Here is a 25,005-nt window from a genome sequence, read left to right as displayed (position 1 = left end):
AATATAAGAATGTCTAATCTGTAATTTGATGACTTTTGGAGATTTTTCCATCTTTCCTTGGCTTCGTTATGCACATTAATACAAATTTTTACCTGGGGTGCCCAAACTTTCGATCCCCACTGTACATAGTTAGTTTAGCCCTAAACTATTCATTCAAACAAAAATCAATTACCAATCAAATACTCAGTAGGTGCAAAGCTTAAATAAAACAGAGACCAAGGTTGAAGGAATAGTGGGAAATATTACTTTCATACCTTATACTTCTCTTGGATTTTGGGCTTCTTGGGCGGTACCAGTGGCGGAGATTCCTTTGTATCTGATAAAACTAAAAAAACAAAACAATTACTTGATACAAAAATATATTACAGTTTACTACTGCATTCTGTAAACTATAAGACAAGAGGCGATTGCATGCTTGCTGGACTAAATGACACCTGTCATGCTAAAAACAGACAACGTACGAAATGGGACAAGACAGCAATCAGATGTCAATTTATACTAGGTGGCTTGCATTAAAAACCAATGTGCAAATGCAGTAACCTATTAAAAGGTATATTTCAACAATCTGACTACTGGAAACTGAAAACATAGTTGTCACTGGGTTTTGTGCACATAATGAGGCTGATTTACTAAGGCTCCGTTCACATATCGACGGGCGGAATCGCCGCAATTCTGCCCACGATTCGCAATAGCGGCAAATTGCAGAAAGCCCTGCTCGTCAATTTTTTCAGTAAAATCGCGTGAACAGAATCCCGGGACACCGGACGCCCAAAAGAAGAATATGAGCATCTTTTGGGCGATGGGCGTCCCGCGATTCCATTGACGTGATTTTACCACAATTGTCGCCACCCATACGCCTAAAGAAGTTGAGACACTCACAAAATCTTGAAGATTTACAAATCCTTTAGTAAATAAGCCTCATTATAACCATTGACTGCTGGATTGTATTTAAAGGTCCAAACTCTAGGGCCATCATCCTCATCGGCGCGTTCGCAAAGTCCACATGCAGAGCCCGCAAGAAAGTTGGCTCTGCGCTAGTCACAGGCAGTGAGACATTTCCCGATCTCTGCAGCCACGCATCGGGACAATGTCTCACTGCCTGTGATTAGCGCAGCGCAGTGCCGACTTCCTGGAGCTGATACTTAGTCACGACCTTGTGAGTCCATGACCAAAAGAATAAATAAAGCTACAGCATGGCACCAATGCTTACAGCCTGGAACAAAACAGCTTCCTGTGTCACTTCTTAACCACTTTAGCTCTGGAAGATCCCCTCCCCCCCATTACAAGGCCATTTTTTGCGGTACGGCACTGCGTTACTTCAACTGAGTGCGTGGTTGTGTGCCGCTGTACCCAAATACAATGCATGTCCTTATTTACCCACAAATAGAGCTTTCTTTTGATGATATTTGATCACCTCTGGGGTCTTTATTTTTTATGCTATAAAACACATCCAATAAAGAAATGTAAAAAAATCAAATGTTCTCATACATTTAGGCCAATATGTATTCTGCTACATATTTTTGGTGGGAGCAGGTCGCCGGCGGCGAGCGTGTGCGCCCTAGACCCTAACGTGCAAAGTCTGGTATAAGTACATGATTCTGCCCAGAGGAGCAGCCGCACCGCAGTAAATGTATGTGGGGCGGTCGGCAAGAGATTAAAGTGGAAGTAAACCCTCCTATCGATTTCAGCCAAGGAAGCTGCCATCTTGGCCTCTGATAATTCTTCAACTACCATAATGCTGCACATGTGATTAGTTATGACACCAACCATTGGATGGTTTGAAAGTCTGGTTGAGAGCACAACCAATGTGAAAGTTAGCATTTCCAGCATGCGTACACACGTTCGGACATTCCAACAACAATGTTGGCTTAAACTTGTCTTGCATACACACGGTCACACAAATGTTGTCGGAAATTGCGAACGTCAAGAACGTGGTGACGTACAACACATACGACGAGCCGAGAAAAATGCATTTCAATAGCCAGTGCGGCTCTTCTGCTTGATTCCAAGAATGCGTGAAATTTAGTGCGTCGGAATTGTGTACACGCTCAGAATTTCCGACAACAAGTTTTGTTGTCGAAAAATTTGAAAACCAGCTCTCAAATTTTTGTTGTTGGAAATTCCAATAGCAAATGTCCGATGGAGCCTACACGCGGTTGGAATTTCCGACAACAAGCTCCCATCGAACATTTGTTGTCGGAAATTCTGAGCGTGTGTACGCGGCATTAGTGTTTTTTTAAACTATACAATCGATGGGTTTACTCCCACTTTAAAGTAAAGTTAAAGTAGAAGTTCAGCCAACACCTAACTAACTCTAAACCTACTCACAGCCACATTCTAAAACGAATCTATCTAGCCATGTAAAGAACAAATCGCTATACTTACCTGCTTTGCAGTGATGGCTTGACTGTGTGGGAGTGTGCAGGAGAGCCAGCCGACAACAGAAGCCCCATAGTAAGTCTATGGATGACGTCACTTCCCAGCCATTTCACAGCTGCTGTCAGTTCTCTCTTCAACACAGCATCTGCCTCTTAAGACCAAACTGGATCGGCCTTAAAAAAGGTATGTATAGCAATGTCTTCTTTACAGGGCTAGATAGACTAGTTTTAGAATGTGGCTGCCAGGAGATTTAGAGTTAATCAGCTTTGGGTGAACTTCCACTTTAACACAAAAACAGGTTTACTCATCATAAGATTTGCCTTAACCTCTTATTCCCATGACAACGCAAAAGTTTGGATTCCCCATCACTTTGGGATAGATTTACTAAAAGTGGAGCACTCAGAATTTGATGCAGCTGTGTAGCCAATCAGCTTCTAACTTCAGCTTGTTTACGTAAACTTTGACAACAAAACTTGGAAACTGGTTTCTAGGCAAGAGGCGTTTTTCAGGCAGTAAAGCGCTAAAAATAGCGCTGCTATACCGCCTGAAAGACTCCTGTCCAGCAACCTCAATGTGAAAGCCAGAGGTGCATTGCTGGCGGTATTAACCCTTTATCGGCCGCTATCGGGGGTTAATACCGCACCGCTAGCGGCCGAATCCTGCGGCAATTACGACGGTATAGCGCCGCTATTTTTAGAGGCGCTATACCGCCGCCCCGCCTCCCGCCCCAGTGGGAAAGGGGCCTTAGAGAGAAGACATGGAATATGTTCATACAAGTGTGCAATAACAAGGAGGGTAATAAACGGAGACACTACCTAAAGTCAAACTAACCTCTAAAGTGATTATTGATACAGTTTTTACCATATGTAAACTAGAATATCATTTATACAAAACAAAAAGAACTATGTTTGCGTCATTTTATATACAGATGGGATCTGATCTTACATGATAGATCTCTCTTTGTCGTTGATTTCTTTCTTCTGATGGGAAATTCATCAATTTTCAGCTCACCATCATCGGAAACATATTCATACTCATCTCTGACTGGCTTGTTTTTATCTTCTTTAAAATTCTGAAGGGATCCGAAGATGCTGGGACTGTTTGGTGGCTTGATTCCCTTGGGGCTGTGAAATACAAAAAGATGTTGGATTATTACATTAGTCAGGAAGGAAAAGGGTGCCCAGTAAGGGGAGGCATTACACTGCAATGGGCAGGATTACAGTGGGCCCCAGAATAAGTCTTTTTTCAACCTATTAGCGCCAGAGCCTCCAGGCCCTTTAAGAGGTTTCAGATGCCGGGCATTCAGGTCACGTGACCACTGTAATTGGCTATTAATAGTCCATTTTCCCATCGCACACATTCCTGGGGAAAGCTCTTCAATACTGGGTGCTGTAGCAGCCAACAGCTTGAGACTTGATCATGAAAACCACAATGAATATATTTGCCAACACATCACGGATCTTCAGTCCAAACTGTTTTTATTAAAGCATGGTCACATCACAAGCAAGAGGGTGCAACGTTTTGGAGTCATGCAGGACCCCTTCATCAGGCATGATGATCACATGCCTGACGAAGGGGTCCTGCGTGACAACAAAACGTTGCACTCTCTTTGCTTGTGATGTGATCATGCTTTATAAAATAAAAACGTTTGGACTGAAGATCCGTGGTGTGCTGGCAAATATATTCATTGTCGATGTGATTGGCTGTCACATTCGTCACATGATCAGAAAGCTCCTGATTGGAAGTATGCATCGGGAGCTTACCTATCCCCATCGGCTACCGTGCTGGGAGGGTGCACAGAGCATGCTCTCAGCACGGTAAGTAGTTTACACAGGGCTGCATACATGCGGCTGCTCGGCATTAAGACCCACCCTCCGAGAGGCTACACATATGGTACTGGCTGGGCCAATGAGTCAAGGAAGAAATAAAAAGGTTATTTTTTATAAGGTATGCTGACAGCTGCCTATAAAAAAACTTCTACTGACCACCAATCCAATGGGGGGTAAAAGTTACAATCAATGACCACCAATGTGACAGGCAGGGGCTTAAATAATATTGCCATTGACCACCAATGTTGGGGGTGGGGTTTAGTAGTACTGGGGGTTATAATTGTAGCCACGAACGCCAATAGTAGGGCTTTTATTGCAGTCTATAGTACCAATGCTGAAGTATTCTTGCTTCGACAACTCACACCAAAGCCATACCTAGGGGACAGTTTATGAGGGCTAAGCGTACATACTCCATCAAAAAGGATTTTCATAGGTGTCAGCAGTGGTGGGAGATTCCTGAAAATGGGGCTATGATTAATCTCTTTGAGGGGCATATACAGTGCCTTGAAAAAGTGCTTGAAATTTTCCACATTTTGTCATGTTACAACCAAAAATGGAAATGTATTTCATTGGGATTTTTTTTGTGATAGACCAACACAAAGTGGCACATAATTGGGAAGGTGATGGAAAATGATAAGTGGTTTTCAAAATCTAGTGGAAACAATTGCCTTCAGAAGTCACATAATTAGTAAATAAAGTTCACCTTTGTGTAATTTAATCTCAGTATAAATGCAGCTGTTCTGTGAAGCCTTCATAGGTTTGTTAGAGAACCTTAGTGAACAAACAGCATTATGAAGGCCAAGGAACACACCAGACAGGTCAGGGATAAAGTTGTGTAGAAGTTTAAAGCAGGGTTAGGTTATAAAAAAAAAAAATCCCAAGCTTTGAACATCTCAGGGAGCACTATTTAATCAATCATCCGAAAATGGAAAGAGTATGGCACAACTGAAAACCTGCCAAGACATGAACGTCCACCTAAACTGACAGGCCAGACAAGGAGAGAGTTGCAGAGATCCACAGCTCAGGTGGGAAAATCTGTCCACAGGACAAGTATTAGTCGTGCACTCCACAAATCTGGCCTTTATGGAAGACTGGCAAGAAGAAAGCCATTGTTAAAAGAAAGCCATAAGAAGTCCCTTTTGCAGTTTGCGAGAAGCCATGTGGGGAACACAGCAAACATGTGGAAGAAGGTCCTCTGGTCAGATGAGACCAAATTGGAACTTTTTGGCGTAAAAGCAAAATGCTCTGTGTGGCGGAAAACTAACACTGTCCATCATCCTGAACACACCATCCCCACCACGAAACATGGTGGTGGCAGTTGTGTGGGGATGCTTTTCTTCAGCAGGGACAGGGGAGCTGGTCAGAGTTGATGGGAAGATGAATGGAGCCAAATACAGGGCAATCTTAGAAGAAAACCTGTTAGAGTCTGCAAAAGACTTGAGACTGGGGCGGAGGTTCACCTTCCAGCAGGACAATGACCCTAAACATACAGCCAGAGCTACAATGGAATGGTTTAGATCAAAGCATATTCACGTGTTAGAATGGCCCAGTCAAAGTCCAGACCAAAATCCAATTGAGAATCTGTTGCAAGACTTGACAATTGCTGTTCACAAACGCTCTCCATCCAATCCGACAGAGCTTGAGCTATTTTGCAAAGAAGAATGGGAAAAAAGTCATTCTAGATGTGCAAAGCTAGTAGAGACATACCCAAAAAGACTTGCAGCTGCAATTGAAGCAAAAGGTGGTTCTACAAAGTATTGACTAAGGGGGGCTGAATACAAATGCTCGACCACGCTTTTCACATATTTAATTGTTAAAAAAATTGAAAACCATTTGTTATTTTCCTAATATTTCACAATATTAAAATTTACATTTTTTGGTTGTAACGTGACAAAACGTGTACAAATTTTTAAGGAGTATGAATACTTTTTCAAAGCACTGTATGAAACCCATTCATATCCTTATGAGAGAGCCTCTTAAGAGACATAAATGTTGAGAAAGAGAGGAGACAGGAGACTGAAAATTATAGCTCTATAATCTTTACAAGATGCTATAGTTTGTAATTCAAAGACAATATGAATATAATATACCGTATTTATCGGGGTATACCGTGCGCTGGCGTATAATGCGCACACCAAGCTTAGAAATGTAGTTTAAGGGGGGAAAAAAATAAAAAATTTTGCCCTGTGTCCATCGGCAGCCTTGTCCGGCGTTGTCTGCGGCCTTGCGCGGGGTCCATCCAGCCTTGTGGGTGTCCGTCTGCGGCTTCCTTGCACGGGGTCCGTCCAGCCTTGTGGGTGTCCGTCTGCGGCTTCCTTGCGCGGGGTCCGTCCAGCCTTGTGGGTGTCCGTCTGCGGCTTTTGAGGTGTCCGTCTGCGGCCTTGCGCGGGGTACGTCCAAGCCTTGTGTGTGTCCGTCTGCGAGTCCATCCGCACCTTGCCCGGGGTTGCGGCGGTGTTTGTTTTTGGATTTGGCGCATTGGCCGAGCCGAGAGGAGCCGGATTTCCTGTGTGTTCGGCTTGTCTCGGCTCCTCTCGCGTGGCTGCGGGCCGAGCCTAGCCGAGTGCGCAGTACATTCTAGGCTCTAGGCTGCGGCGCTCAGAGACAGCGGGGATTGGCGTATATTGCGCACCCACGATTTTCCCCTGATTTTAAGGGGAAAAAAGTGTGCGTTATACGCCGATAAATACGGTACTGTATATAGATATTTCCCCATTTTACAGGGAGATTCATATTTGAGGGAGATATTGTCTGCTTGGGTTTGGTTCGTGGCCCAGGGTGCACCTAATATAGGTAATATACTTTCCCTTAGTTCGTTTTGACCAGTTAAAAATAACAAGAAATGTACCTGTGTCCATTGGGGCAATTCTCACAATGTTGTATTGCATGTCAATAGTGCTAATTTTGATATTAAACAACTGGTCAATTGTTAGGCGAGGTATGTAGGATATGTCATCTGTTGCCGGACATGCAAAAAACAATATGTAGCTAGGAGGACAAGGTGACTGTACGATCGTGTAAGAGACCATAATGTTGAGTCACAAAAGATCACAATTTGTTAAACAACAGGGATTTACGGTGATGAAAATTATTTGATCCCCTGTAGACTTTGTAAGTTTGCCCACTTACAAAAAATGAAGGGTCTATAATTTGTATCATAGGTGTATTTTAAATGACAGAATATCAACCAAAAATCCAGAAAAAACACATAATACAAATGTTATAAATTGAGTTGAAGTTCAGCGAGTAAAATAGGTATTTGATCCCCAAGCAAAACATAATATTACTACTTGGTGGAGAAACCCTTGTTGGCAAGCACAGAGATACGATGTTTCCTGTAGTTGGTTACAAGGTGTTTTACACATCTTAGGAGGGATTTTGGTCCACTCTTCTTTACAGATCTTCTCTAAATCCTTAAGGTTTCTTGTCTGTTGCCTGGTAACTCGAAGTTTCAGCTCCCTCCATAAATTTTCACTAGAATTAAGGTCTGGAGACTGGCTAGGCCACTCTATGACCTTAATATGCTTCTTCTCGAGCCACTCATTTGTTGTCTTGGTGGTATGTTTTGGGTCATTGTCATGCTGGAAGACCCATCCACAACTCATCTTCAGTGTTCTGGCTGAGGAAAGAAGGTTATTATCCAAAATTTTACAATACATGGCCCGTCCATTGGCCCTCAATGCGGCAAAGTTGGCCTGTACCTTTAGCAGAGAAACAGCCTCAAAGCATAATGTTTCAACCTCCATGCTTGACTGTAGGAATGGTGTTCTTATGCTGCGTACACACGATCATTTTTCGGCATGAAAAAAAACGTTGTTTTTCAGCATGTCCAAAAAACGAAGTTTTTCCAACTTTATCATTAAAAACGATGTTGCCCACACACCGTTTTAAAAAAATGATGGACAAAGTGCGGTGACGTACAAAACGTACGACGGCACTCTGAAGGGGAAGTTCTATTCGCCTTTGGGCTGCTTTAGCTGATTCCTTGTTAGTAAAAGACGATTCGCGCCTTTCTGACTGTTACAGCGTGATGAATGTGCTTACTCCATTTTGAACGGTAGTTTTACCAGAACGAGCGCTCCCGTCTCATAACTTGCTTCTGAGCATGCGCGGGTTTAAAACATCGTTTCAGCCCACACACGATCATTTTTTACAACCTGAAAAACTACATTTTTTAAAACAACGTTAAAAAATGCAGCATGTTCGAATTTTTTTTTTTTTGTCGTTTTTCAGAAGCCGAAAAATTATGTGTAGCCCACATACGATCATTTTAAATGACGTTTTTAAAAACTTTGTTTTTTTTTCATGCCGAAAAATGATCGTGTGTACGCGGCATTAGTTTCATAGTCAGGATTTTTCTTCCTCCAAACACGGCGAGTCGAGTTAATGCCAAATAGCTCAATTTGGGTCTCATCGAACCACGTACCTTTCTCCCAATCCTTGTCTGAATCATTTAGATGTTCATTGGGAAACTTCAGAAGGGCCTGTATATGTGTCTTCTTGAGGAGGGGGACCTTGCAGGCGCTGCAGGATGAAATCCATGTCGGTGTATTGTGTTACCAACAGTTTGTTTGATGACTGTGGTTCCAACTGCCTTAAGATCATTCACAAGCTCCTCCCGTGTAGTTATGGGCTGATCCCTCACTTTTCTCATGATCATCCTTACCCCATGAGGCGAAATCAGACCAAGGGCGATGGATGGTTATTTTGTATTTCTTCCATTTGTGAATAATCACTCCAACGGGTGTCTCCTTCTCACCAAGCTTCTTGCGGATGGTCTTGTAGCCCATTCCAGCTTTGTGCAGGTCTACAATCTTGAAGTCATTTGACAGCTCTTTGGTCTTGCCCACGATGGTGAGGTTTGAATAGAAGAAAAAGATTATGTGGACAGGTGTCTTTTATACACATAATGAGTTGTCGTTTGGAGCACCATCTTAAATTGGCAGGACTAATCTGTGTAGCACATGAGCACATACTGTAGCCAGTCTGTGAGAGCCAGAATTATTGTTGTTTGGTAGGAGATCAAATACTTATTTTACTCACTGAACGGCAACTCAATTTAGAACATTTGTATCATGTGTTTTTATTTTATTTAAAATACACCCGAGATAAAAATGATAGACCCTTCATTTCTTTGCAGGTGGGCAAATCTGCAGGGGACCAAATAATTATTTTCCCCACTATAAGGTAGTGTCCCGACACCAAAGCTGGGAGTTGATATTGCATCCACTGACACCGATGGTGGGGATTAAAGTGGTTTTAAAGGCAGAAGATTTTTTTACCTTAATGCATTCTCTGCATTAATTTTCAAAACGTTCTGTATGCATCTCCCCCGCCAGCCCCCTTATACTTTGTGCAGATAACCCTGCGCTACCACTGTGCTAATATAGCAACTAACACAGCAAATTGAAAAAAAGCTAAAAAGAAGTGGATGTATTAAGTGTAGCGCTTATACAAATTAAAATTAATGAAAATTCAACTCAGTATATATATTGTGATAAAAATGTGTACCAAGAAAAAGTGATGTACTCACTGTGGCATGAATAATAAAGATGACATGAAAATCCTTCAAAATTAAATGTAAAAAGCATAAAAAATTTAAAGTCTGTGAATAAATAGATATAAAGTCCACCAAGTGCCAATAAGATGGTTCAACAGAGGAACATCAATGGTCTGCCAGTGACTCTTGTGCTCAAAAAAACGTGATTCTTTGTGTGAAATATATAAACCCACCACCGGTAAAAGTTTGAGCTTACCAAATAGAATGGACCCAAGGGGACTTACGTCTACAATACATCCAGCCCCCTTATACTTACCTGAGCTGATCTCGATCCAGCGCTGGGCCTGAGAGCAGCAGCAGCTCTCTCTATCCACACAGGGTAGATTGATAGCAATGGGATCCACTGGCTTCTGCTACAGTCAATTAAATCCTTTGACGAGGAAGCAAGGGGGTGGGGCCGAGCCACACTGTCTGAGTCTATGAACACAGGTTGCGTAGCTTGGGATCTTGCCCTCAGGTGTGCTACAATAGGAATCAGCTTCCTATGGTGTCAAACCAAGAAGAAGAGGAGCCAGGAGAGCTAGCGGGGGAATCTAGAAGAGGAGGATCTGGGCTGCTCTATGCAAAACCACTGCATGGAGCAGGTAACTATAACACATTTTTTATTTAAAGGGGTTGTAAACCTTTGTGTTTTTCAACTTAATGCATCCTATGCATTAAGGTGAAAAAACACCCGGCAGTCACCCCTGTTTTACTTACCTGAGCCCCCCCTAATCACCACAGCGTGTCCCCACCGTCCTTCTCTCCACGGAGTCCTGGCTTTGACTGGATTGATTGATAGCAGCGCAGCCATTGGCTCCCGCTGCTGTCAATCAAATCCAATGATGCGGACGACAGGGGGCAGGGCTGAGTCATACACTTGGCGTCTATGGACACCGAATGAATGACTCAGGAGCCGCGAGAGCTGCCGAGTGACGGAAGAGGATGTTCGGGGACACTCTGTGCAAACCGAGCTATACTGTGGAGGTAAGTATGACATGTTTGTTATTAAAAAACCTTTAGTGTCACTTTAAAATAGAAAATTCCCCTTTACAAACGTTTTAATATTGTGTCCACTAATATAAATGCTGATGCCGCGTACACACGACCGTTTTTAATGCCATGGAAAAAAAAGTTTTTCTCAACGTGATTCTTGTCAAGCCTGCCTTGCATACACACGATCGTAATAAAAAATGCTCGAGCAAAGCGCGGTGACGTACAACACGTACAACGGCACTATAAAGGGGAAGTTCCATTCAAATGGCGCCACCCTTTGGGCTGATTATGATCATTTACACTCTCATAACTTGCTTCTGAGCATGCACGTTTTTTCCCCTTCGTTAAAGCGTACACACGACCGTTTTTCACGTCGATAAAAACGACGACATGAAAAACGACGAGAAAAAATAGAGCATGTTCTAAATTTTTAATGGCCATTTTTTTCGGCAAGAAAAATGCTCTGGAGCCTACACACGACCGTTTTTAACGACCAATTTAAATTTGTGTACGCGGCTTGAGAGTCAATATTTTCGCTGCTGACACCAACAATGAATTTTACTCCCACATGTGGTACACTGCAAGAAATGCAACAGGACTGGACATTTTAGGGATTGAGATTTTACAGTCCATTCATTTTAAATAGGCTGCCTAGCTTGATGCAATCCACCTCAATACATGAAACCACTGCAACTGCTTGGCCCTTTGGGAGGTTTGGGGGCCTTACTAAAGCCCTCTGTCACTTTCAAACTGACCATCACTGCTCTTCAACACTCAATCCAAAAACAAATTGTGGCTAGAGTTCCCATTTCAGCCATTTACTGACTTTACAGACACAGCAGTATGTTGCAGGTCCCTGTAAGCTCATCTACATCAGGACTGTCAAGTGAGAAATCAGCCATCAGGATAAAATGAGCTTCGAGTAGAGGCAACAAGTACGTAATAACATTTTAAAATGACCCCTGGAAACAGAACAGCATCCGATCAAATAGAGGTTAAAGGAGTTGTAAAGGAAAACATTTTTTTGCTGAAATTACTGTTTACAGGGTATAGAGACATAATAGTTAACTGATTCCTTTTAAAAATTATTAAAAATAGATAAAAATCAATCATATAATGTACCTGCAGTTTCTAGTTTCGTTTTTGCATGTTGTTTCCTGCGTCTGTGATGTACAGAGCCACAGAGCCAATACAGGGCAGTGATGGTTTGGAAAACGAAACTGATTGGTGCTGTGGGGTTTTAGACACACAGGGCCAGATTCTCAGAGACTTACGTCGGCGTATCAGTAGATACGCCGTCGTAAGCCCGAATCTGCACCGTCGTATATGTAAGCGTATTCTGGAAACCAGATACGCTTAAATTTGGCTAAGATACGAGCGGCGTAAGTCTCCTACGTCGTCGTATCTTAGGGTGCATATTTACGCTGGCCGCTAGGTGGCGCTTCCGTTGTTTTCCGCGTCGAATATGCAAATGAGCAAGATATGCCGATTCACGGACGTACGTACGCCCGTCGCAATTAGTTACGCCGTTTACGTAAGACATACACCGGCGTAAAGATAAAGCAGGTCTCTAGGTGGCGTAGCCCATGCAAAATATGGACGTCGGAACAAGTGTATCTTTTTACGTTGTTTGCGTAAGTCGTACGCGAATAGGGCTGTGCGTAAGTTACGTTCATGTCGTAGGCAGTGTTTGACGTATCTTAGGCATTCTATCCGACGCATGCGCACTGGGATACGTCCACGGATGGCGCATGCACCGTACGTTCAAAACGTCATTTACGTTGGGTCATGCTTTATTTGCATAAAACACGCCCACCTCTTCCCAATTTGAATTAGGCACGCTTACGCCGGCACATTTACGCTACGCCGCCGTAACTTAGGACGCAAGTGCTTTGTGAATACAGCACTTGCCTCTCTAAGTTGCGGCGGCGTAGCGTAAATACGATACGCTACGCCCGCCCACACTTACGCCGGGGTACGTGAATCTAGGCCACAGTAATCACACCTCCTTGATTAGTGACCACAGAGAGAAAGCTCCCAGCACTGTGGTTATCAGGAAACAGACAACCAGGAAGTGTGGAGATCAGAGAAGAATTACAGCAACTTGAGAGCAAAAACGAACAATGAGGACATGAAAACAGCAATGCATTAAGGTAAAGCAAGCTATTAAGATAAAAAAAAATCCTTTACAAACCCTTTAAATAACTCCATAAATATAAAATAATCAATTTGGTGTCCTTTGCTTTTTATATATTCTTTTCTAATCTTCTACAACTGCTTTATAATACTGTATAATCAATGTTCATTGTTCAATAAATGTTACAAAAGTAAACATTCTTCAAGGACAAAAATAACTTCACCGCCCCTATGAAACGTACAAATGCACAAGCCCATTCCTACTGAAATGGGAATATTTAAATCATCATTATTAGCTCAGCACTACTCATAACATTAATGCATCTTTGTGTACCTGAACAGCTTCTTGCCAGAGAAAGAAAACTTGAATTTACTGTCTTTAATTGCTGAAAATGGATTTTTTTGCAATTTATGCTCCTCTTCCATTTTTAGGAGAGAATCAGGCTTGCTGTTCTGAAAAACAAGAAATCAAAGGAGCAAGTCAATAATTCCAATACGTCTACATGTTATTGTGCTAATAAATTCTAACTAAGTTTTTCATTTACTGAGCAACGCTTTAACACATTAGAAGCACTTACACAGAATTCTCGTTTTTAACAAAGACATTTTCTAATATAGTGGCAGCTGAGTGGGCTGTTCATATAACAGTGGAATAAAACAATGTACTACTTCTTCCACTGAGTAGTAACTGTACTCAATGGCCTGTCATTTGTGGTCTTATTAAAAACAGCAGGGGTCATCTAGTATGATACAAGAGACATCCTCAGCAGGATTTCAACATGTAGCTTTCACAAAGCCAAATGATTGGGCACAGCTGATCATGTGGTAAAGGGCCACTGTGATTGGCCCTTTACCGCCATCTGTGATCAGCTGTGTCTGAAGAACGATTCATGCCGCAGTAGGGCAGAGTTCTGGGAGGACATTTATCGACTCCCTTCCAGAATACTAGTACCGCGCTATAGCCATCTTTTGGTGCAGTTTGTTTTGCACAGAGTGGCACCGATCCGTGTCTTCTGGGGTCCCTCAGCGGCTGTCTCTGGTCCTCCTCGCAAAAGCTTTCCACGTTCATGCGAGCTCCCTCGCATGGTGGAAAGCTTTTGCGAGCGCGCTCCCGTGATACAGCGGCGGCCATAGCCACCGACTGTATCACTCGGCCCGCCCCCCGCGTCATCCGCTGTGATTGACAGCAGTGCCAGCCAATGGCTGTGCTGCTATCAATCCGCCCAGCCTAGCCAATCAACGGCCAGGCTGGGAAACAAATAGGTTGACGAGAACGCGCACAGGACTTTCGAGTGGAGAGGTAAGTAAAACGGGGACTCGGGGGGGGGAGGGGCGGTGCTATCAGATGTTTTTTTACCTTAATGCATAGGATGCAACACTTGTAAACACTTATGCGGCGTACACACAACCGTTTTTCGTGTTGTAGAAAATTACGTTTTTTTATTTCATTAAAAACGATCAGGTGTGCGCTCCAGAGCATTTTTAACAATGTAAAAAATGGGCATTAAAAATTAAGAACATGCTCTAATTTTTAACGTTGTCATTTTTAACGTCGTAAAAAATGGTCGTGTGTGGGCTTTAACGACGTGAAAAAAACACGCATGCTCAGAAGCAAGTTATGAGACGGGAGCGCTCGTTTTGATAAAACTAGCGTTCGTAATGGAGTAAGCACATTCATCACGCTGTAAGAGACTGAAAAGCACGAATCGTCTTTTACTAACAGGAAATCAGCAAAAGCAGCCGTCATCCAAATGGAACTTCCCCTTTATAGTGCCGTCGTACGTGTTGTACGTCACCGCGCTTTGCTAGAGCATTTTTTTTTCATGATCGTGTGTAGGCAAGGCTGTTTTAATGATCGGGTTGAAAAAAACGTTGTTTTTTCTAGACCATTAAAAACGTAATTTTTTACAACCCGAAAAACAGTCGTGTGTACGCGGCATTGCATACAATATTTTGCCAAAAGTATTGGGACACCTGCCTTTACACGTACATGAACTTTAACCACTGAAGGATTTACCCCCTTAATGACCAGGCAATTTTTTGCGATACGGCACCGTACACTGTACCCAAGCAAAATAGATGTCCTTTTTTCCCCACAGATAGAGCTTTCTTTTGGTTGTATTTGATCACCTTGAAGTTGTTTTTTTTGCGACATAAACAAAAAAAGACAGACAATTTTGGAAAAAGAAACAATACTTTTTACTTTCTGATTTAAAGGATCACTAAAGTTTTTTTTATTTTTATTTAAATAACAAACATGTTATACTTACCTCCACTGTGCAGCTCGTTTTGCACAGAGTGGCCCTGAACCCTGTCTTCTGGGCTCCCTCGTCTGGCTGTCTCGGCTCCCCCCCGCAAGGACTCGACACAACTTTATGCGAGCGAGCATTGTGTTAAGTTCTTGCGGGTGCGCTCTCGTGATACAGACGACGGCCATAGCCGCCGACTGTATCACTCGGCCTCGCCCCCCCCGGTGTGCCGCGTCATTGGATGTGATTGACAGCAGCGCTGCTTTCAATCAACCAATGAATGAGCCGGGAAGACAGCCGACAAGCCTGCGCATTCACAGGACGGGATTTTCGAGGGGTCAGGTAAGTAAAGGGTGGGTTCGGGGGGCCTCTAATCCGCAGATGTTTTTACCTTATAGGTTTTGTAAAGGAAAACTTTTTTTTCACCTTAATGTAGGGGCGGGGCCGAGTGATACAGTGAGCGGCTATGGCCACTCGCTGTATCACGGGAGCGCGCCCGCAAGGACTCCACACAATGCGAGGGAGCTCGCATGAATGTGTGGAGTTCTTGCGGGGAGGACCAGAGACAGCCGCCGAGGGGGATCGGGGCCACTCTGTGCAAAACGAGCTGTAAAAACGCTTCAGTGTGAAAGGGGTCTTGGAGAAGAGAGTCCATATCTTATATTTAACGCACATAGAAAGGGATAAATGGCTGCACCTCTGGCTACCAGTTTAAATGTTTTTATGCAGCAGGTTTGCTTTAAAAAGGGCTCTTCAGTGACTAACGTTTTATTTTGTTCTTTTCCTTTTAGCTGAGCCAGGATCTCCTAGCAATGACAGTATAATAGAAAATGTATTCTCACTGGTAATAATTACATATAATTTCTCCACAATACTGATTCAGTGTTGAAGAGATGTAAAATTACGGGTTTAAGTGTAAAGCTATGTCATAGACTATTCATGCTTAATTCATGTGACTAACCAACATCACTGAACTGAGTATTTCAGATAAAACCCTTTGTAAACCTGAAATGTGATATCCATTTCACCGAAATCTTCAGCTCCATTGTGTTACCCAAAGGCGCTAAAATGCAGTCCTCAGTCCTCTGTGCTAAGCATTATCTGGCCATAGATGACGCAATTTGTTCATTCAACCAGCGGGCTGAGCGAAAAAATTTAATGATTCAAATCCCCCCATCGGCACTTTCAGTGTTGACAGGGGAATTCCTCCTGCGGAGCTTTTGTATTCTGACAGCGAGAGAGTTTCCTCCTGTCAGAATACAATGGGGCAGATCCTCAAAGAAATTACGCCGGTGTATCTCTTGATACGCCGCGTAATTTCAAATTTTGCGCGTCGTATCTTTGTTTTGGTATCCACAAAACAAGATACGACGGCATCTCGGCTAGATCCGACAGGCGTACGTCCTAGTACGCCGTCGGATCTAAGCTGCAATTTTTCGACGGCCGCTAGGTGGCGTTCCCGTCGAAATCCGCGTTAAGTATGCAAATTAGCTAGTTACGGCGATCCACGAACGTACGTCGGCCCGGCGCATTTTTTTTCGTTGTTTGCATTCGGCTTTTTCCGGCGTATAGTTAAAGCTGCTGTTCTGAGGCGTACTCAATGTTAAGTATGGCCGTCGTTCCCGCGTACAATTTTGAATTTTTTACGTCGTTTGCGTAAGTCGTTCGCGAATAGGAATTTGCGTAGAATGACGTCACCGTCGTAAGCATTGGCTGGTTCCGGTTTAATTTTGAGCATGCGCACTGGGATACCCCAGGGACGGCGCATGCGCAGTTAAAGAAAAACTTTGTTTACGTCGGGTCACAACGTATTTACATAAAACACGCCCCCATTACATCCATTTGAATTCCGCGCCCTTACGCAGCGAGAGATACACTACGCCGCCGTAACTTACGGCGCAAATTCTTTCAGGATTCGGAAAAAAAAAGGATAATTTACGGCGGCGTAGCGTATCTTGGATACGCTGCGCCTGGCGGAAAGGTATGTGGATCTGCCCCAATGTTTAGTGTTTTCCGGCTAAAGCCAGCTGCACTGATTGAGCAAAAAAATTTACAAAAAAAACGTCAGGCTGGTTGAACAGAGATCGATTGAGAGATTGACTTCTCTACAACCAGCCTGCCCATTGATGGATCAAAATTGTGATCCATCTATAGCTAGTTTAGTGTGCACAGCAGTAGATAGAAGCAAACCACTTTACGACCGCCCATCACACATATACTACGGCAGGGTGACTCTGCACCAGATCACGTACCTAGTACATGATCTGACACTTTTGGGTTTGGGGAGCGCATGCACACTGCCGGAGATCCCGCTCCCGCTGTGATTAGACACACCGGAGCTGATCTGTGGTTACGGCAGACTCGATTGTTCACCGGCATCCGCCGATCATTAGGCAGAGCCAGAAGGGTGATCTGCCTATGTAAACAGGGCAGATCGCTGTTCTGGCAGGAGAGAAGGCATTGATCCTGCGTTCCTGTGAAGGAGCTCCCACACACATTTAACCCCCTGATGTTTAACCCTTTCCCAGCCAGTGTTATTAGTACAGTGGCAGTGCATATTTTTAGCACTGATCTCTGTATTAGTGCCACTGGTCCCCAAAAAGTGTCAGTTAGTGTCCCTGAATCTTTTCTGTAATATCACAATCCCACTATAAGTCACTGATCGCTGCCATTACTAGTAAACAATAAATAAATAAAAATGTCCCATAGTTTGTAGACGCTATAACTTTTGCACAACACAATCAATATACGCTTATTGGGAGCTTTTTTAACAGAAATATGTAGCAGAATACGTATTGGCCTAAATTTAAGAAGAAATTAGATTTTTCGGCTTTTTTTATTGGATATGTTTTATAGCAAAAGTTTATAGCGCAAAAAATAAAAACTGCAGAGGTGATAAAATGCCACCATTGGCTCCCGCTGCTGTCAATCAAATCCAGTGAGACGAGAGGCGGGGCCAAGTCCTGCTGTTTGTGTAGATGGATGCAGCAGCAGAACTCGGGAGTGCGCCCACATGAGTGCCCTCATGGAACACGGCTCTCCTTGGGGGCACTCAATGAAGAGGAGGTGCCAGGAGCACCGCCGGGAAACTAGGGGTCCGTCCAGCCTTGACGGTGTCCGTCTGCTGTCTTGCCCGGTGTCCATCTGCGGCCTTGCGCGGGGTCCGTCCAGCCTTGTCAGTGTCTGTCGTGTCCGTCCAGCCTTATCGGTGTCTGTCGCGTCTGTCTGCCCGGGGATACAGCGTTGAATTTGGCGCCTCGGTCGAGCTGTGCAGAGCCGGATTTCTGGTGTGTTCGGCTCCTCTCGCGTGGGCGGAGCCGAGCCTAGCCGAGTGCGCAGTACACTCGGCTCAGCTCGGTTTTTGTCGGCAGCGCTCAGAGACAGCGAGGATCGGCTGTCTCTGAGGAGGATCGGCGTATATTGCGCACCCACGATTTCCCCCTGATTTTAAGATAAATACGGTAACTATCGTCAGATGGTAATTGTAGCGCATTCATTCACTGAACTCTGTAAACGAATGACATGGCTTTGTGGGCGGAGCCCTGCTTGGCTGTATTTAAATTGCAAATTTGGGCGTGAGGAGACACCCCCCCCCCCCCCCCCCCCCGCGCTGTCATAGGGGGTGATTTTTTAAAGCAGAGAAGATAAAAAAAAGGCCTGGGGTCACCATAATTGCTTTATAGGCTTGTTAGGAGGGGTAACGTGACATGCACAAAATAACACGTTCACAATACCTTATATTTCCACTTTGCTTCTGTTTTGATTTTATTCTGGTCCCGCATTTCAAACTTTTCCATATCATTGTTCTGTTTAGCTGTCTCCTCCTTGCTGGGGGTATTTATCTCCTCCTTGGGGACCTGGAGAAAAAGAAATGTATGGAATTGTTGGCTAGGATTTGCTTTATCTACTTTAACTAATTTATTTTCAAGAATAAAAAATGTCATAACATAAAACAATATATATAAACCCAAACACTAAAATCTCATAATAACTTTCACATGTTAAAGTGGATATAAACCCACAATGTAGAGTAAAATATTTCCTACCATCTGTGCCCAGTCTTGCCACACAGAGTTAATCCAGCTCTGAGCAATCCTCTTTTATTGTTCAGTGAAAATTAACAGACTTCCAGATAAAAACCTGTCTAAATAAAAAGTCCTTTCCTCTCTCCTTGCTTTGAGTGACAGGTTATTTACATATCTAGCTTGGACATGTTTATCATATGTTATGTTATGTTTATCATAATATGAGGTGATTCACAGTATAAAAAGTGAGAAATCCACTCCTCCCCCACATAACACATCCTGGTAATATACAATGACCTGTCCGCAATAACGGATGAAAAACCTTGAACGTGGTAAATTGTTTATGATACACATAGGGCCAGATCCACGAAGCAGTTACGCTGGCGTATCTATTGATACGCCGCGTAACTTCTAGGTTGCTCCAGCGTATCTTTGTTTTGTATCCACAAAACAAGATACGCCTGAAGCTGGGCTAGATCCACGCCGTCGGATCTAAGGTGCATATTTACGCTGGCCGCTAGGTGGCGCTTCCGTCGATTTCCGCATTGAGTATGCAAATTAGCTAGATACGCCAATCCACAAACGTACGTCCGGCCGGCACATTTTTTTACGTCGTTTCCGTAAGGCTTTTTCCGGCGTAAAGTTACCCCTGCTATATGAGGCTTAGCCAATGTTAAGTATGGACGTCGGGCCAACGTCTAATTTTCCGTCGTTTATGTAAAACGTTCGCGAATAGGGCTTTGCGTAGAATTACGTTCACGTCGAAAACATTGGCTTGTTGCGGGTTAATTTGGAGCATGCGCACTTGGATACCCCCACGGACGGCGCATGCGCTGTTCAAAAAAAAAAAATTCATTTACGTGGGGTCAATAGGAATTACCATAAAACACGCCCACATCTTATCCATTTGAATTGCGTGCCCTTACGCCGACACAGTTACACTACGCCGCCGTAACTTACGGCGCAAATTCTATGTGGATACGGAAAATACCCTTTAAGTTACGGCGGCGTAGTGTATCTGAGATACACTACGCCGGACTTACAAATGTGCCGCGCTACGTGGATCTGGGCCATAATGTTTTAGCAGACTAAGGGCTTGTGAAGACGGGCACTGCCATCAAACGCAGGCTTTTACATTGTAATGCAGTGCAGCTCAAATGCATGCAATCTAATGCTAAAGTCAGCACCTTACCTGCTTTGCATGCAATGCAAACACATTCCCAATAGAACATGCTGCATCTAGAGAAATGCAACACAAGACAGGTCAAAAGCAGCCTCAGAACTGAAATGTACACTGTACTGTTGAGATAAAGATTTCATTTAATGACCTGCCTTTGATGTGCGTATCAGTGGAATTGTATAATCAGCCACACTCCAGATGGCCAATGACATTACAATTCTAGAGGGTGCTACAGTGGCAAAGCAATGGATGGCAGCTTTGTATTGTAAGCCAATAAATAAAAAAAACATTGTAATCTGCATACCAAGATGAGGAGCCTTTTGTTGGTCACATAAAGTAAGGCAATTGTCACTGCTGCCAGATGAAGGAGTCTGTAAGTGGCATATTGGTGTGGTGGTGATGTGTTTTTTACATGCATGACAAATGCAGGTAAACATAATCTGTGCACAAGCCCAAAATGTCATCCAATTAGAGGTTATATCTATTTTACCGGGCATAACAGGGTAGTAAAAAGTCATAGGGCTGTGTGTATGAACCTATGAAAATGTGCAAGAATGTAATATTTTCCTTGTTTTACTGCTCTAAACAATTATCCTTTTTCCTGCAGATAATTGCACTTAGGCCAACCTTACTAAACAATCATTCTGGTAAACATTATATATACCATATGCGTGTGTATATACACAATATATATATATATATAATGTTAGGGGGTAGGTTCTGAGTAACTCCATTCCCAAGCCTTTCCAAGGTTTGCCGAGGGCAGTCGAGGTGTCCTCGGGCCTTTCCGGACATTTTCGAGGCTCTCCAGTGCCCCCCACCTCTGGCCGCATGCGGTATTGCATGCCATTGAAGTCAATGTGGGACAAATTATTTTAGTTTCCACTGACTTCAATGGGGAAACTTGCTTTGATATGCGAGTACTTTGGATTACGAGCATTCTCCTGGAACGGATTATGCTCGTAATCCGAGGTTCCACTGTGTATATAGGGCAACCAAACTGATAAGAGGCATGGAGGAGTTCAGCTATGAGGAAAGATTAGAAGAACTCAATTTATTCACTCTTGAGAAGAGGAGATTAAGGGGGGGTATGATCAACATGTACAAATATATAAGGGGTCCATATAGTGAACTTGGTGTTGAGTTATTCACTTTACGGTGAACACTGAGGACAGGGGGGCACTCTTTACGTCTAGAGGAAAAGAGATTTCATCTCCAAATACGGAAAGGTTTCTTCACAGTAAGAGCTGTGAAAATGTGGAACAGACTCCCTCCAGAGGTGGTTCTGGCCAGCTCAGTAGATTGCTTTAAGAAAGGCCTGGATACTTTTCTAAATGTACATAATATAACTGAGTACTAAGATTTGTAGGTAAAGTTGATCCTGGGAAAATCCGATTGCCTCTCGGGGAATCAGGAAGGAATTTTTTCCCCTGCTGTAGCAAATTGGATCATGCTCTGCTGGGGTTTTTCGCCTTCCTCTGGATCAACTGTGGGTATGGAGTTGGGTGTATGGGATTGTATTGTGTTTTTTATGTTGTTTGTTTATTTTTTGTGGTTGAACTGGATGGACTTGTGTCATTTTTCAACCTGACTAACTATGTAACTATATATATATATATATATATATATATATATATATATATATATATATATAAAAATATAGCAGATAAAAGAAGTATTGAACGCCATTTTTCTAGGCAAATATATTTCTAAAGATGCTATTTATTGATAGGAAATATTCACCACATGTCGGTAACAACCCATGCAATCCATACATATACAAAGAAACCAAAACAAATAAGTAAAAAAATTAAAGCGGGGGTTCTCCCTAAAAAAAAATAAAAAAATTTCTAGCATGTTATTCAGCATAGTAGCGTGAGCTACAGTATGCCTTTATATATTTTTTTGGCGCCGTACTCACTGTGTAATCGCGTACTAAAGTTTCCGGGGAATGGGCGTTCCTATTCAGAGGGCTCGTGATTGACGGCCGGCTATGGCGCGTCACGCTTCACGGAAATAGCCGAAATAGGTGTTTGCTCTTCACGGCGCCTGCGCAGTCAGCTCCGATGTCTGTGCGCAGGCGCCGTATAGCGCCGGGAAGAGCCGAGACCTACTCCGGCTATCTTCGGGGAGCGTGACGTGCCATAGCCGGCCGTCAATCATCTTCCCTCTGGATAGGAACGCCCATTCCCCGCGGGGAGTCGGAATCTTCACTATACGATTACACAGTGAGTACGGGGCAAAAAAAATAAATAAAGGCATACTGTAGCTCGCGCTACTATGCTGAATTTAATGCTATAATGTTGTTACTGAGGTTGAACCATCGCTTTAAGTGTAATAAAATGGAATGACACACGGAAAAGGTATTGAACACATGAAGAAAGGGAGTTGCAAAAAGGCACCGAAAGCCAAGACACCAGCTGAAATGTATCAGTAATTAGAAAGCAATCCTGCCCCTTGTATTCTAGGCTTACCTATAGGTACAAGTTCCCCATGGAGGTTAACAACTTTTTTTAAGGTAATCTGAAGGCTGCTCTGGTACACCAAAGCCTTTATGGGCTCTAGAAACATAATCTCAAATATGCAGGAACAGGAGCACCACACAAATGTTGACATCCATGAAAAGTTTAATATGGTCCAGAAAGACTCACATTTTTTCGGGCCTCTATAACACCTTCTTTCATCGTGGTCATATAGTTGGGCCATAAAGGTCATTATATAGGTTGTGATTACTGTTTTGGTTTCAATACAATATAAGTCGAAAGGATGCCTCCGTATTTTGGCATGGCTTGTGTACTTATTATCTCCAAATAAAATAACTTCTTTATCTAAGAATGAAATAATATGTACTCACCGCAACCTTCTTTGGCGTGTCAACTTTAATCAATGCATCCTTAGTGTGGGCCTCGAGAACATCAAGGTCTGGAGTGGTTGGTGGTGATGCGGGTGAGTCTTTCATCTTCTTTGCCTTCTTTTTGCCTCCTTCCTTATTTTTCGAAGGTTTGGGAGGTTTAGGTGGTTTTGGAGTTTTGGGTGGTTTGGCACTTTTGACAGGTTTTGCCTCTTTGGGGGGTTTAGGAGGTTTGGGGGGTTTTGACAGTTTTTCACTTTTATTGGTCTTTTTTTTCGTAAATGTTTCCATAGGTGGTGGACTTTCTGGCACTGGCGAGGGAGGTTCTTCTTTCGGTTCGCTCTCAATCTTCTCCACGATAATATTGTTGCTTTCTGGGATGGTGTTGGCACTAATGTCTGTCTTGGTGACCTTTGATGCATTCTAGGTTAAAAAACAAACAAAAAAAAAACATGTAAAATGGAGTTAACTTTTTATTTTTATTTTTTAGATAACCGAGCAGGGAAGTGACTCCTCTTCCTTCTTCCTCGCCTTCCACATTTTCTGTTGCTGAGAAAATGTAATGCCCTCTACACACGATCGGTTCGTCTGATGGAATCTAATCCGATGGATTTTTTCATCGGATATCCGATGAAGCCGACTTTCATCAGTCTTGCCTGCACACCATCGGTTAAAAATCCGATCGTGTCCAACGCGGTGACGTAAAACACGACGACGTGCTGAGAAAAATTTAGTTCAATGCTTCCGCCGAGCATGCGTCGACTTGATTCTGAGCATGGATAGAAAACCGATGGGGCCCACACACGTTCGGTTCGTCCGATGAAAACGGTCCATCGGTCCATTTTCATCAGACGAACTGATCGTGTGTACAGGGCATAAAAGTTACGCATGAACTGTGTAAAGTTGGAAAGACACTATACAATTTTCTTTCGATTTTTTCCTTTAGCTTTACCAAAACCATGTAATATGAGGTCAAACATAAATTCTTTAAGTTTGCATGCAATCAGACAGGCCCTTGCAATACACAGTTGAAGGTAAATCTAAAGACCCACTAAACAGTATGGATAAACCCAAAAGTTTTAGAGTGATCCTAATAATTTGCGAAGGTGTTGCATATTATACAAAAAATTTAATATTCTTAATCAGGTAAAACCGTAAACGTATATATTTCAAATGTCTAAGGGCCAGATTCACGTAGAAGTACGGCGGCGTAACGTATTGTAGATACGTTACACCGCCGCAAGTTTTCATCGCAAGTGCCTGATTCACAAAGCACTTGCAATGAAAACCTACGCTGGCAGCCTCCGGCGTAATTTAAAGGGGCGTGTGCCATTTAAATTCGGCGCGCTCCTGCGCCGGAACTACTGCACATGCTCCGTTTCGAAATTCCAACCGTGCTTTGCCCGGACTGACGTCATTTTTTCGATCGGCGACGTGCGTGGCGTACTTCCGTATTCCCGGACGTCTTACGCAAACAACGTGAAATTTTAAATTTCGACGCGGGAACGACGGCCATACTTTATACAGCAATACGTTTGCTGTGTAAAGTTAAGGCACCCAAAACGACGAACAACTTTGCGACGGGAAACTAGACTAGCGGCAACGTAGCGAACACGAAAAACCGTCGTGGATCGCCGTAACTCCTAATTTGCATACCCGACGCTGGTTTACGACGCGAACTCCCCCCAGCGGCGGCCGCGGTACTGCATCCTAAGATCCGACAGTGTAAAACAATTACACCTGTCGGATCTTAGGGATATCTATGCGTAACTGGTTCTATGAATCAGTCGCATAGATACTCTGAGAGATACGACGGAGTAT

General features: G+C 43.3%; 1 protein-coding gene across 5 annotated transcripts in view; it reads right to left on the bottom strand.

The window, feature by feature from the left end:
* PHF2 (PHD finger protein 2) overlaps window positions 1-25,005 on the bottom strand; it is a 369,384-nt gene that overhangs the window by 60,586 nt on the left and 283,793 nt on the right. For all 5 annotated transcript variants that reach the window (XM_040359305.1, XM_040359307.1, XM_040359302.1 and 2 more), the window contains 5 exons: window positions 23,188-23,607; window positions 18,863-18,985; window positions 13,214-13,332; window positions 3,325-3,503; window positions 255-325 (listed from right to left, as the gene is read on the bottom strand). In XM_040359305.1, coding sequence (XP_040215239.1) covers window positions 255-325; window positions 3,325-3,503; window positions 13,214-13,332; window positions 18,863-18,985; window positions 23,188-23,607 — 912 coding nt within the window. The remainder of the gene's footprint in view (window positions 1-254; window positions 326-3,324; window positions 3,504-13,213; window positions 13,333-18,862; window positions 18,986-23,187; window positions 23,608-25,005) is intronic.

The sequence above is a fragment of the Rana temporaria genome, chromosome 7 (genome assembly GCF_905171775.1).
Source record: "Rana temporaria chromosome 7, aRanTem1.1, whole genome shotgun sequence".
In the NCBI taxonomy this organism is placed as follows: domain Eukaryota; kingdom Metazoa; phylum Chordata; class Amphibia; order Anura; family Ranidae; genus Rana; species Rana temporaria.
This window is presented reverse-complemented; position numbering and strand designations above follow the sequence as displayed.